The 13,653-nt window shown below is 41.5% G+C and overlaps 1 protein-coding gene across 2 annotated transcripts in view; it reads left to right on the plus strand.

Moving 5' to 3' along the window:
• The window catches only part of ptprja (protein tyrosine phosphatase receptor type Ja), an 80,960-nt gene that overhangs the window by 45,226 nt on the left and 22,081 nt on the right, over positions 1-13,653 (plus strand). For both annotated transcript variants that reach the window (XM_057836310.1, XM_057836311.1), the window contains exons 13-18: positions 1,531-1,791; positions 1,874-2,134; positions 2,207-2,476; positions 5,996-6,262; positions 8,574-8,849; positions 8,917-9,066. In XM_057836310.1, the coding sequence (XP_057692293.1) occupies positions 1,531-1,791; positions 1,874-2,134; positions 2,207-2,476; positions 5,996-6,262; positions 8,574-8,849; positions 8,917-9,066 (1,485 nt within the window). The remainder of the gene's footprint in view (positions 1-1,530; positions 1,792-1,873; positions 2,135-2,206; positions 2,477-5,995; positions 6,263-8,573; positions 8,850-8,916; positions 9,067-13,653) is intronic.

Below are 13,653 nucleotides of genomic sequence, written 5' to 3' on the forward strand. Positions count from 1 at the left end.
ATTTGCTAACTTGCATAGCAAAAGTCTGCTAGCTTAAATGCTATATAATGCTAATGTTTACAACAATTGGCTAACTTGCATAGCAAAAGTCCGCTATCTTAAATGCAACATAATGCTAATGTTTACAACAATTGGCTAACTTGCATAGCAAAAGTCTGCTAGTTTAAATGCAATATAGTGCTAATGTTCACCAAATCGTTTTTGGTGCGCACCAGATTGTTTAATTTATCTGGTAAACATTAGCATTATGTAGCATTTAAGATAGCAGACTTTTGCTATGCAAGTTAGCCAATTATTGCATCGTTGCAATTGGCTAACTTGCATAGCAAAAGTCCGCTAGCTTAAATGCAACATAATGCTAATGTTTACAACAATTGGCTAACTTGCATAGCAAAAGTCTGCTAGCTTAAATGCAATATAATGCTAATGTTCACCAGATCATTTTTGGTGCGCACCAGATTGTTTAATTTATCGGGTAAACATTAGGATTATGTAGCATTTAAGATAGCAGACTTTTGCTATGCAAGTTAGCAGTCTGCTATCAAGTTAGCCAATTGTTGCATTGTTGCAATTGGCTAACTTGCATAGCAAAAGTCCGCTAGCTTAAATGGAACATAATGCTAATGTTTACAACAATTGGCTAACCTGCATAGCAAATGTCTGCTAGCTTAAATGCAATATAATGCTAATGTTCACCAGATCATTTTTGGTGCACACCAGATTGTTTAATTTATCTGGTAAACATTAGCATTATGTAGCATTCGATAGCAGACTTTTGCTATGCAAGTTAGCCAATTCTTGCATTGTTGCAATTGGCTAACTTGCATAGCAAAAGTCCGCTAGCTCAAATGCAACATAATACTAATGTTTACAACAATTGGCTAACTTGCATAGCAAAAGTCTGCTAGCTTAAATGCTATATAATGCTAATGTTTACAACAATTGGCTAACTTGCATAGCAAAAGTCTGCTAGCTTAAATGCTATATAATGCTAATGTTTACAACAATTGGCTAACTTGCATAGCAAAAGTCTGCTAGTTTAAATGCAATATAATGCTAATGTTCACCAGATCGTTTAATTAATCTGGTAAACATTAGCATTATGTAGCATTTAAGATAGCAGACTTTTGCTATGCAAGTTAGCCAATTATTGCATCGTTGCAATTGGCTAACTTGCATAGCAAAAGTCCGTTAGCTTAAATGCAACATAATGCTAATGTTTACAACAATTGGCTAACTTGCATAGCAATAGTCTGCAAGCTTAAATGCTATATAATGCTAATGTTTACAACAATTGGCTAACTTGCAGAGCAAAAGTCCGCGGGCTAAAATGCTATAGAAATGCTGATGTTTACCAGATAGTTTCTGGTGCGTACCAGATTGTTGGTTAGGTTAAGGTTAGGGTTTAGGATTTTGGGTTAAGGTTAGGGTTTAGAGGGTAACCCTGGATTATTGCGTGAAGTTTTGGAACGTGCAAAATTGGACTTTGTCAAGGCATTCCAAGTGAAAGATTCTGCCCATGTTTTCTAGGACCGTATGAGATTCCTAATCTGAAGGCCGACACTATAAACTCAAGTGCAGTCCGCCTGGTTTGGGGGAATCCTCAGCAACACAGACCCGATTACACCTTTCGCGTGGAGACAACTGTCTGCGCCTCCCAAAATGAAAGTCTGGGTGATAACTTTACGGTCATTTCCGAGCTCAATCCTGGGACGCGGTGTACTATTTGCGTTTTTGTCCAAGCGGCGGACGGCATCGAATCGAAACCACGGTGCATCTCTCAGTACACAAGTATGACTTTTACTTACTTTTTGTTTATATCTAATCATTTCTCAAACTGAAACGTTTTTCTCCTGAAATTGTTTACGAGCAGTGCCTGAGGCGGTCCAACTCGGTATGTCCAGTCAAGGCTCAAATATGTCCATTCTGGTGTTATGGAAAACACCACCGGGGAACGTGGAGCTTTACAGCGTCCACCTCAACGGCTCTTCCACGGTTCAGTCACAAGAAGTGAATTGGACGGACAACTCTTTGCTTTTTGAGGATCTGTCTGCCGGAAGTCTTTACAGCGCCAAGGTGATATCGCATAGCGGTCCATTCAATGCATCTTCTGAATTTGTTACAAACGCTACCTGTGAGTACTAATTTTTTCACGCAATATTTGGTTTTGCTGGTTGGCGTTAACCAAGTGTTTTCACTCAATCAGTTCCGAACCAACCTGGGAAGATTGAGATAGTCTCTAAGACGACAAACTCAATAGAAGCAATGTGGACAGAACCTCTGCTGATGAACCACACGCAGTTCTATTACCGGCTAACAATTGCGCCAACTGAAGGAAACAGAAGCGTCAATACCAGCAACATGAGTCATACTTTTGATGAGCTGCTCCCCGGGACCCCGTACAACATTTCTGTAGCAACAGTAGGGGTCTTGGGTTTTAGGAGTCAAGGGATTCATGCCAATTCGGTCACCACAAGTAAGTATCGGTCTCATTAACTCTTTGTTAAAAAATGACCGCATCGGTTTCCTCGATGGTGACAGGACTAGTTAACCAGGGGTGAAAGTGGGCCAGAACGGTCAGGAACGCAGTTCCGGTATAAGATTCAGGGGCATTTAGTAAGTGAGGAAATGAGGGAAAATAATAATTACAAGATGGAGGTTGGAGTTATTGTTGTTTCTGTTAACTTTTATTTTGCAAATCATTGAAAAAATACAATTTTAAATAAATATATAAAATTTCTGGCTTTGTGGCGACCTTCACGTCGGGGAGTTCCGGCAAGAAATTCTAGCCACTTTCACCCCTGCTTGTTACGGTTTTGGGTGAGCGGGGGAACCAAGCGCAGAGAAGGCAGGCAAGGTGGCTGGGGTAGCAATAGTTTAATGCATATTACGAAAGCAGTCAGGCGGGCATGTAAACAAAGACAAGGTGAGCTGAATAGGGGCAATACAAATCTTGGATCAGGGTAAGGCTAGAGTCACAAACCCGTGGAGTAGAGTTGTTAACCTGGCGATGAAGTAAGGCCAGGGACTGGCTTGAGTAAGGTATTAATGAAGATTGAGTGAGATTATAGCAATGACATCGGTTTGACTATCAAGCGCAAACCCTAAGCTTTCGTGGGAGGATTCCACGGAGGAAACCACTGCTGTCTAAAAAAAAATCATTGTTGCTTGTTTAATATTCGCAAAAAAGCACTTGCACACTCCACAGACATTTTGGCAAAATATCTTTTGGACTGATGTAACCGTGTGTGGAGGAGAAATGGAACAGCTCACCAACATCAACACATCATACCCACTGCGTAGCATGGTGGAGGGAGCATCATGATTTGGGGCTGTTTTGCCACCTCAGGGCCTGGGCAACTTGCAATCACTAAAGGAAGAATGAATTCAAAGGTTTTGCAGGAAAACCTGAGGCTGACTGTCAGACAGTTGAAGCTAAAAACAGGACGGATGCTGCAACAAGACAATCATCTAAAACACAGAAGTAAATCAACTTCAGAAGAACAAAATACACGTTCTGGAGTGGCCAACTCAAAGCCCAGACTTGAAACCCATTGAGATGCTGTGGCATGACCTAAAGACAGCGATTTAACCCAGGAATATGACTGAACTACAACAGCTTTGTAGAGAACAATGGGCCAAGATTGGTCCTGATCGATGTGACAGACTGATCTGCAGCTACAGGAAGCGTCAGGTTGAAGTTACTGCTGCCACAAAATATTAAATGTGATGGTTCACTTATTTATTTTTCCCCTTTTGTGATTGCATTAGAGGTGCACGATAATTATCGGTCCGATAATTATCGGTCCGATAATAGGAATTATGACATCATCCCAATAAATCCAAGAACATTATATATTATCGGGCCTATCGATATTAATTTTGGCACGGTGTCGGTGGATTGGGATGTGTGCGTTTGAGTTGTTTCATGGACCAAGACCACAAAAGTCTCCTCTCCTCTTGCACCAAATGTTTAATCTGCTGACAAGGCACAATACCTGTTGGGTTTATATTAGTTTTAGTTCAGCGCTCATTGTTCAGGGGAACACATCATCAATAATATTATAATTATATATATATATATATATATATATATAATACCATATAATTGATGGTGATTGACTCAAATTTTATTTATTTGAAAAAATAAATATGGGCACTCTATTTGAAGTCAAAACTGTTCTTGTCTTTGTTTTTTTTAAATTATAATAATGTTCATGTCATCATGAAAATTTTGGTTAGGTCAAAGGCAAGTCTATGCTGAATCCACCAGTAGTATTTTTGGCCTGCACGTGTTCAAAAACCCATGTGAATATACATTTTAAAATTATATATATATTAGGGCTGTCAACATTATCGCGTTAACGAGCGGTAATTAATTTTTTTTAATTAATCCCCTTAAAATATTTGACGCAATTAATGCACAAATGCCCTGCTCAAACAGATTAAAATGACAGCACAGTGAAAGCTGTACTTGTTGTGTTTTTCGGAGTTTTGTTGCCCTCTGCTGGCGCTTAGGTGCGACTGATTTTATAGGCTTCAGCACCCATGACCATTGTGTAAGTAATTATTGACATTAACAATGGCGGGCTACTAGTTTATTTTTTGATTGAAAATTTTACAAATGTTATTAAAACGAAAACATGAAGAGGCGTTTGAATATAAAATTTCTATAACTTGTACTAAAATTTATCTTTTAAGAACTACAAGTCATTCTATCGGCGGATCCCTTTCACAGAAAGAATGTTAATAAAGTTAATGCCATCTTGTGGATTTATTGTTATAATAATCAAATACAGTACTTATGTACAGTATGTTGAATGTATATATCCGTCTTGTCTTATCTTTCCATTCCAACAATAATTTACAGAAAAATATGACATATTTTATAGATGGTTTGAATTGCGATTAATTGCGATTAATTACGATTAATTAATTTTTGAGCTGTAATTAACTCAATTAAAAATTTTAATCGTTTGACACCCCTAGTCAAAATTATCGCGTTAACGGGCGGTAATGCCCACATGTTAATTGTGTTTTATGGAGTTTTGCCGCCCTCTGCTGGCGCTTGGGTGCGACTGATTTTATAGGCTTTGGCACCTATGAGCATTGTGTAAGTATTTATTGACATTCACAATGGCGGGCTACTAGTGTATTTTTTGATTGAAATTTTTACAAATTTCATTAAAAGGAAAACATTAAGAGGGGTTTTAATATAAAATTTCTATAACTTGTACTAACATTTATCTTTTAAGAACTACAAGTCTTTCTATCCATGGATCGCTTTAACAGAATGTTAATAATGTTAATGCCATCTTGTTGATTTATTGTTATAATAAACAAATACAGTCCCTATGTACCGTATGTTGAATGTATATATCCATCTTGTGTCTTATCTTTCCATTCCAACAATAATTTACAGAAAAATATGGCATATTTTATAGATGGTTTGAATTGCGATTAATTACGATGAATTAATTTTTAAGCTGTAATTAACTCGATTAAAAATTTTTAATCATTTGACAGCCCTAATATATTAGCGGTTATTGTATCGGTATCGGCTTTGAGGAGCCGGAAGTTATCGATATCGGTTTCAAAAAATGGATATCGTGCACCCCTTGTTTGCATACTATCCTCATTAAAATATGAAAACCTATAAATGTTTGGGTGGTTTTAGTTAAAGCAGACCCTGTTTTTTCATCTGTGTGATTTTGATAAAAGATCAGATCACACTGATAGTTATTTTATGCAGGAATATGAGAAATTCCAAAAGCTTCAGATACTTTTTCATACCACTGTAATTGGTTTATAAAACCACCTAAACTCAATTTTCATTCAAATCATTGTCTGCAATGTTCATTCGCTGCCACCCTCCAACTTCAAAAGGATTCTAGTGATAAACCCATTTCCATTCACAGCAGATGGATGATTGGAAGCCACGTAATTGTACGTCTATATTAATATACCATATTTTCCACCTCTCAAATTCCCTCAGGACCCTTACGTGTACCCTTACTCTACACTTCCGCAAAGGAGGAAAATATTACAGTCAAGTGGCTTCGAGCTGATGACTACAAGGAAGGCTATCGTTATCTTTTGAGCTGGGAAAGCTCGGACTGGCCCGTCAATGGAAGTATTGTGACCAATCAAACCATGCATACAGTCGGAAATCTGGTGCCCGGCAGTAGGTATAATTTTTCAGTCATCTCAGAGACTCGAGATGGAACTCAGAGTGCTCCCAAATGGATTTCCAACTGCACAGGTGAGGTCACAGCATCTCTAATGATGCATAATGTACAAATATAAAGTGTGGATTGTGATATTTGCCGTGACAACAAAAAAAGAATTTGGCGAGTCCAGAGTTGAAAGCCCTACCATCATCATATATCTGCTACCAAGTTTCTTGATCAACTGTTAAAAGATAACCTCATTGGCTCCCTTGACGGTGAAATTAACTTGATTTTATTTGAACTGGTAAGGGCTTAGTATTATAAAACCAACTAGGCAGAAAAACGTATATTCATTTTAGCCATAGTCATAGATACCCTCGGTACCCCGTACTCCGGGTGTATGGGGTACTGAGCCCCTTGGTAAGGCCTACTGTAATCGGTCCCTGTACGACCGGTGTCAGAATTTGGTCCGCATTGCTAACCAGGCAGTAAGTTGAACTCGTTCCCAGTGAGGGTTGGACTCTGCCAAGGCTGCCCTTTGTCACCGATTCTGTTCAATAATTTTTACGGACATGTTACGTCCCAACGACGGCTGGCGAAGGGCGTAACATAAAACAAGCCACTCAAATGTACGAGTGGACACAAATTTATTTACACAACAATCAAACTCGCAATGAATATGTACAGAATGCCGACGAAGCGTGACTTCAGGGTAAGCCCAGGCCAAAACAACAAACAAAAGGAACTACACTTAAACCCCACCCGCTAACTAAACCCTGATCATGTAAAAGGAACAAAGAAAAGACAGCTTCTAACCTAACTTCCTACTCTATACAAAACGGGTTGAACAGAAATGGCGACTTACCCTTACTTGCTTCAGTGCTCTTATTTACAGTGGTGAACAAAAACGATCCTATAATGAATAAACACAAAAGACCTCACCGAAAAAGTGGGAGTGTATCAAAGTAGCGATCAAATGCAAACGAGAGTGAATGCCGAGCAAACAGCTGGCTAGGAGGACCGCGGCAGAATGCTGTCAAATGCGTCCTCCTAGAGCGTTGACAACGGCAGGTTTATGAAGCTCGGCGCCTTTTTCTTGGCCAATCAGCGGCGGCGACGTCATTGGTCCGTCCTGTGTCGATCAGCTTTCGTCATAGTGGGAGGGGAAGCAGCCAGCTGGTGGAGGCGACGATCAGCTGACTGGAAGAGTCTCAGAAAATTAACTATTAAACGGCCAGAGGGCCGTCACAGGACATAATTTCTAGGCGCAGCGGAGGCGTTGAGGGGGTCCGGTTTGGTGGCCTCGGCATTCCATCTCTGCTTTTTGGAGATGATGTGGTGCTGTCGGCTTCATCAAGCCGTGACCTCCAACTCTCACTGGAGCGGTTAGCAGCCGAGTGTGAAGCGGATGGGATGAAGATAAGCACCTCCAAATCCGAGACCGTGGTCCTTAGCTGGAAAAGGGTGGCGTGCCCTCTCCTGGTCGGGGATGAGATCATGCCCCAAGTGGAGGAGTTGAAGTATCTTGGGGTCTTGTTCACAAGTGAGGGTGGGAGGGCGCGGGAGATCGACAGGCGGATCGGTGCAGCGTCTGCAGTGATGCGGACTCTGCACCGGTCCATAGTGGTGAAGAAGGAGTTGAGCCAAAAGGCGAAGCTCTCAATTTACCAGTCAATCTACATTCCTAGCCTCACCTATGGTCACGAGCTGTGGGTTGTGACCAAAAGAACAAGATCCCGGATACGAGCGGCCGAAATGAGTTTCCTCTGCAGGGTGTCCGGGCTCTCCCTTCATCGCTCATCTGGGAGGGATTCGGTGTCGAGCCGCTACTCCTCCACGTTGAAGGAGCCAGATGAAGTGGCCCGGGCATCTGGTTCGGATGCCTCCCTGGAGAGGTGTTCCGGGCATGTCCCACTGGCGGGAGGCCCCGGGGACGACCCAGGACAAGCTGGAGAGACCATGTCTCTCGGCTGGCCTCCTGGACGCCTCCCTGGAGAGGTGTTCCGGGCATATCCCACTGGCGGGAGGTCCCGGGGACCACCCAGGACAAGCTGGAGAGACCATGTCTCTCGGCTGGCCTGGGAAAGCCTTGGGATCGCACCGGAGGAGCATGTTTAAGTGGCTGGGGAGAAGGAAATCTGGGCTTCCCTGCTAAAGCTGCTGCTCCCGGATTAGGTAGCAGATGATGGATGGATGGATGGATGAATGGTCAGTCATAGATTTGGTGAAAGGATCAGGATAGCTGGTTTGAAAATTTAGCCTGCATGACTTTGCCCCTAAGGGCTAAGCTCATCATCAATCATACTACCGATATATTGTTGGCTCGTTTATCCAGGCAATCTTTAAATTCTTGCAATTCACAAGCATCTAATCTGCATAAATGTTATTCCTTTACCTCTTCAGACGCAAGCCCAGTAAGAGAGTTAGCATGTGACGGTCCAGACACTCCAGACGCAAAGCTCATTTTGTCCTGGACTAAACCTAGCGGCCTGTTTCATGATTTTCGCATCAATATAAACAATGCGGAAGTGATCCGTGGGACGAACGCTTGCAACCAAAGCTGTAGCCGCACCATCTCCGACCTGAAACACTACACGTCCTACCATGTGACGATGGAGACGCTGAGCTGCGGACAACCCGCTTCTCCAGTGTCGCTCCACTGCAAGAGCGGCATCACAGGTTGGACCTTTTTGGCGTTAAGCTTTTGGAAGACAACATCAATATTTTTGATGTCTCGTTCTGGTAGACCCACCCATTCCGGAAAGCTACGAGTCGCTGGTTAGCGAGAAGGGCATAGTATACAACGGATTCACCATTCAGATCAACTCCAGTCTGTTGAACGAGACCAATGGACCGATCGCTCAATTTGGCGTGCTGGTGACCGAAAACTTTGACGGTTTGTTGATTTTTTTCCCTCTGTTTTCAAGTCGTTTCATCAGTCTTCACTGTTTTTCATGTCCAATCATGTGACGCCCAATCATTCTGCCGATGCATTCCGGGTGTTTTTAAAAAAAATATGTATTATTAGGGCCCAAGCACCAACATGGTGCGAAGGCCCTATTGTTCAGCAAAGGATTATTATTATTCTTTCTTCATGGCAAATGAAAATGGCCCATTTGGAGGTCTTAACATGCTCAAAAACTCACCAAAATTTGCACAAACATGCGGATTCGCGAAAATTTCGATAATTTGGCAATGTTGTGAAAAAATGTCAAAAAATGGCTCAGTGGAGCCCCCAGGAATTAAAAAAAAAAATAAAAAAGGCCTCTCTAAGCGTTTTCAACGTAGAGTCATGAAATTTGGGTAGTCGATACCTTGGGCCAAAATGCTTCAAAAAGTCTCTTGCACCCATATTCCAAACCCAACAGGAAATTGGGTATTTTGGATTGAATATTGAAAAACATGCCATTTTTGTTGAAAGCCAGGGTGCACGTTTGAGACCACTGAACCGAGGCAGTTAGTTGGATCCTCCTCAAAATTGGTGAGACTCTTAATGAGACATATTAGATGTTGAGTTATCAAAATGGTGAGTTTTGATTCACGGGCCTGACCTGGGCGGAGTACCAAAGTCGGGTTTATTTGGGGATTAGGGTTAGGTTTGGGAAACTCTCTCTTAGGGTTAGGATTTAGGGTCAGGGCTTCTTCAGGGCAAATGAAAATGGCCAATTTGGAGGCCTGAACATGCTCGAAAAGTCACTAAAATTCAGGCTGAACTCGACTTCATTGAAATATCACCCATTAGGCCTGGCGCCCCCTGCTGGGAACAGGAAATTGCCTTTTTTACGAGACCAAGACCGACTCAGAAGGGAAAAAAACCTGATGACCCCCCCAAAAAAATCACCGAAAAGAAATTGGAGAAATCGACACAAGACTCCCGAGGGACCATTGAGTCCTGCTTGCAGGGCTAGTTTTTAATATAATTTGTGTTATATTTACGAATAACAGTTTTTTGTAGGATGTATTGTCACTACAATAGTGGTTGGATTGGTTGAATAAAATCATTATCATTTTATACAGAACTCCAAAAATGGGCCGGACAAAAGTTGTTTTCCGAAATTTCCGGGTTCGCGGTGAGTCAGTAAAAAGCACACTTTTGCTCAATAGACGATGTTTATTGATTAGAAAATGCAGAATAAATGAGATTTATTGATTATAATCCCACAAGAGCAAGCAAACAAGTATCAAAAACAAGCATAACAAATGGCAACGATGACACTAGATTTGAGTTTCTCAATCCCAGAATCCCCGCGCTACCGTTACAGCACAACCAGGTGTTCCTTCCTGAAAATTGCTTACCGTGACAAATGAGCGGGAGCCAACGCTCCGGTAAGGTGGCGAAGGAACAAAGCCAGGCGATCCGTACGTGACCCACTGGCGGACTTCACTGGTTGCCCGGAAATGCCCGGTTTTTGTAGGAACGCGCCACACGGGGGCGGAGACGACCAACCTCCGCCACCAGGCGGCGCAGCGCCGTCCAACGACAAAGCTACTTTTGGTTCAGCCCCTCGAAAAAGGGGCTTTTCTTTGCATGGTTCCCAGGTTGTGCCGTCCGGTAGCAGATGTTGTGTTCCCACGGTAAATATTATGAGTGCAAAACAAGTTATCTTGTGAGATTCCCTTCTAACTATGGAACCCAGGCGTGTTAGAAACAATACTATGGTGCAAAACAAGTTATCTCGTGAGATTCCCTCCTAACTATGAAACTCAAGGTAAAAAACAATAGAAGTTGTTACAATCTAGGTCACAGAAGCAATCATACATCACAAAAGCATAATGTAATATTTTCCCCCCATCAAAAGTATTGGCACCCTCAGCCTAATACTTAGTAGCACAACCTTAGACAAAATAACTGCCAACAACTGCATCCGGTATCCATCAATGAGTTTCTTACAATGCTCTGCTGGAATTGTAGACCATTTTTCTTTGGCCAACTGGTCCAGGTCTCAGATTTAAAGGGTGCCATTTTCAAATCTCTCCATAGGTGTTCTATAGGATTCAGGTCTGGACTCACTTTAGAAGACTCCAATGCTTTCTCTCAAACCATTTTCTAGTGCTTTTGGGTCATTGTCCTGCTGGAAGACCCATGACCTCCGAGGGAGACCCAGCTTTCTCACACTGGGCCCTACATGATGCTGCAAAATTTGTTGGCGGTCTTCAAACTTCATCATGCCATGCACACGGTCAAGCAGTCCAGTGCCAGAGGCAGCAAAGCAACCCTAAAACATCAGGGAACCTCTGCCATGTTTGACTGTGGGAACCGTGTTATTTTCTTTGAAGGCCTAATTTTTCCCCCCTGTTAACTCTATAGGCTGTATTGGCTGAGCCAAAATTGTGTTGGTTCGTTCCACTGAAATGGATCTACATGACCTCTGCATTGTAATTTACATACGTTGCTAATTACTACCAAAAAAAAGTTCTACTCACGGTTTCCAGTCATTTTTTAGTAATCAGCGTTTTCGTGTCGGCCTTTTTTTCCCCCCGTGGCGCAGTGATATTGATACGGCGGAGTCGTATCGTCAGTGTGTGAAGCCATTTTAGGTCACGTGCACCAATAGGAGACGAGGACTGTTGCTATGCGCTTCGAAAACAAACAATATGGCGGCGACCGTGTCAAGCTACGACACGAGCGAAGATGAACCAAAGATAAGAAAACCGCATTCGGAATTTAGTCAAAAGGCATCGAAACGATGCTATATGCATCTCTCAACTGTCCAAGGGCGAAAAAGGGCAGGAATTTAGAAAAAACGTGCAGAGCCCGCGTGGTTGCGTCAGACAATGGCTTTCTCCCCAGGCTCCGTCGAAGGATCTTGCTGAAAATGCGTCGACTGGGATTTTTAACGACATTCACTACAGGTAAGTACTGGGCAGCAGTTTTAAACTTGACCTACAAACATTTAACACGTTGTGTAAATACGTGTGCCACCTGTTTGGCCAGTCATGTGCCAAAAATGATGCCAAATGCAGATCTTTCTGTATAGCCTCGTCAGTCTTGCCAGAACATTCTCTTCCCCCCAAAACTGATGCTCTGTACCAACATTGCAGGACAGCAAACTATCAAGCAGCAATTATGAAACGATGTCTGACAGTTAAAATGTGTGCCCCTTCACCCATTGGGAATGGGTGGGACATTGAGGATGGGCAGTTGGCAGTGACATGGATGACTAAAAATCCTGCCCCTGATACTGTTTTGCAAGTAGTCAACTGTAGTTGAAAGGCAACCAATTGTGACATGGGAAGATGTTCCTGTATGTCTGCAAAACTTAAACTTAAATTTATATCGGTGCCAAGCATGTGAGAATGTTTCCAAAGAAACAGAAGACACTTGGATGGGATGATGACTTTGAGTAAAGCGATTTTGAGGAGTAATGTTGTCATGTACAGTTTTACTATTCTTTTATTTCTTTTTTTTTTTTTAATTCGTTTTTCAATATTTGTATGTGTAATAATGTGTATTTTTATAGTATGAGACACTTCCATGTTTAAATAAATGTGTACCAACAGTACCATACTTGAATGATTCCGAACTTTTGTGTATATACAGTGTGATTAAAAAAGGCTGTGCCAAAATCAAAATGCCATGTCAAAAACAAAAAACATTAAAAAAAAAAAAAAACTACCTTGGACAGATGTAGGAAGTAACTAAGTTTAATTTCATGTTTTCATAGTACTCAAATATGGCCATCACCAGCAGCATGGACAACATCAAGTTGACATGAGAATTCCTCCCTCCCGCGTTGATTGCGTCTGTTATGTAATCTTTCATGTCATCAATATTCGCTGGAAGTGGTGGAACATACACTTAGTGTATAACATACGTTATGTGCCATAAAGATGGATAACGAACTTTGTCTTTAACATACCAACACGTCCAGCAAATACTGATGATGTGAAATATCGAACAACAGTCGCAATCAAGACAATAACTGCGACATGCACACGTTTGAGAGGAATTCTCATCGTGGCTTGATTTTGTCCGTGCTGCTGGGTGTGCTCACATTTGAGCACTTGTGAAACATGAAATAAAACTTGGAAGTTATCTTCAACACGTGTCCATCACTTCTTTTGTGATGTCTTTCATTTTTTAAGTATCACCTTATGATTTTGGCACATTATATTTTTGATCACCCTGTAATTTTTTTGTCTTATTCCATTTTTGCCATGATTCACTATTAGGAGGGTGTGGTAGCAATTGGGTTGATTTTCAGCTATTTATGATCATGGCGTGCATTTTTTATTTTATATATTTCATTGCATAGTAGGTTGTGATATTTTTAATATGACACATAAGCCTTTAGCTTAATTCAATATATATTTCATTGTGCTGGGTGCAAATCATTAATGTTGAAGTGTTTCCTTCAAGAAATTAGCTACATTTCTCATTCTGAATTCACCTATGTGTATACTAAGGCACCAATACTTGTTTCAAATGTTTGGTAGATGTGTTTATGACATTTGATAAAGATTTTGTGTTGCCAGAATTAAT

Source organism: Corythoichthys intestinalis, chromosome 5 (genome assembly GCF_030265065.1).
Source record: "Corythoichthys intestinalis isolate RoL2023-P3 chromosome 5, ASM3026506v1, whole genome shotgun sequence".
NCBI classification, from domain to species: domain Eukaryota; kingdom Metazoa; phylum Chordata; class Actinopteri; order Syngnathiformes; family Syngnathidae; genus Corythoichthys; species Corythoichthys intestinalis.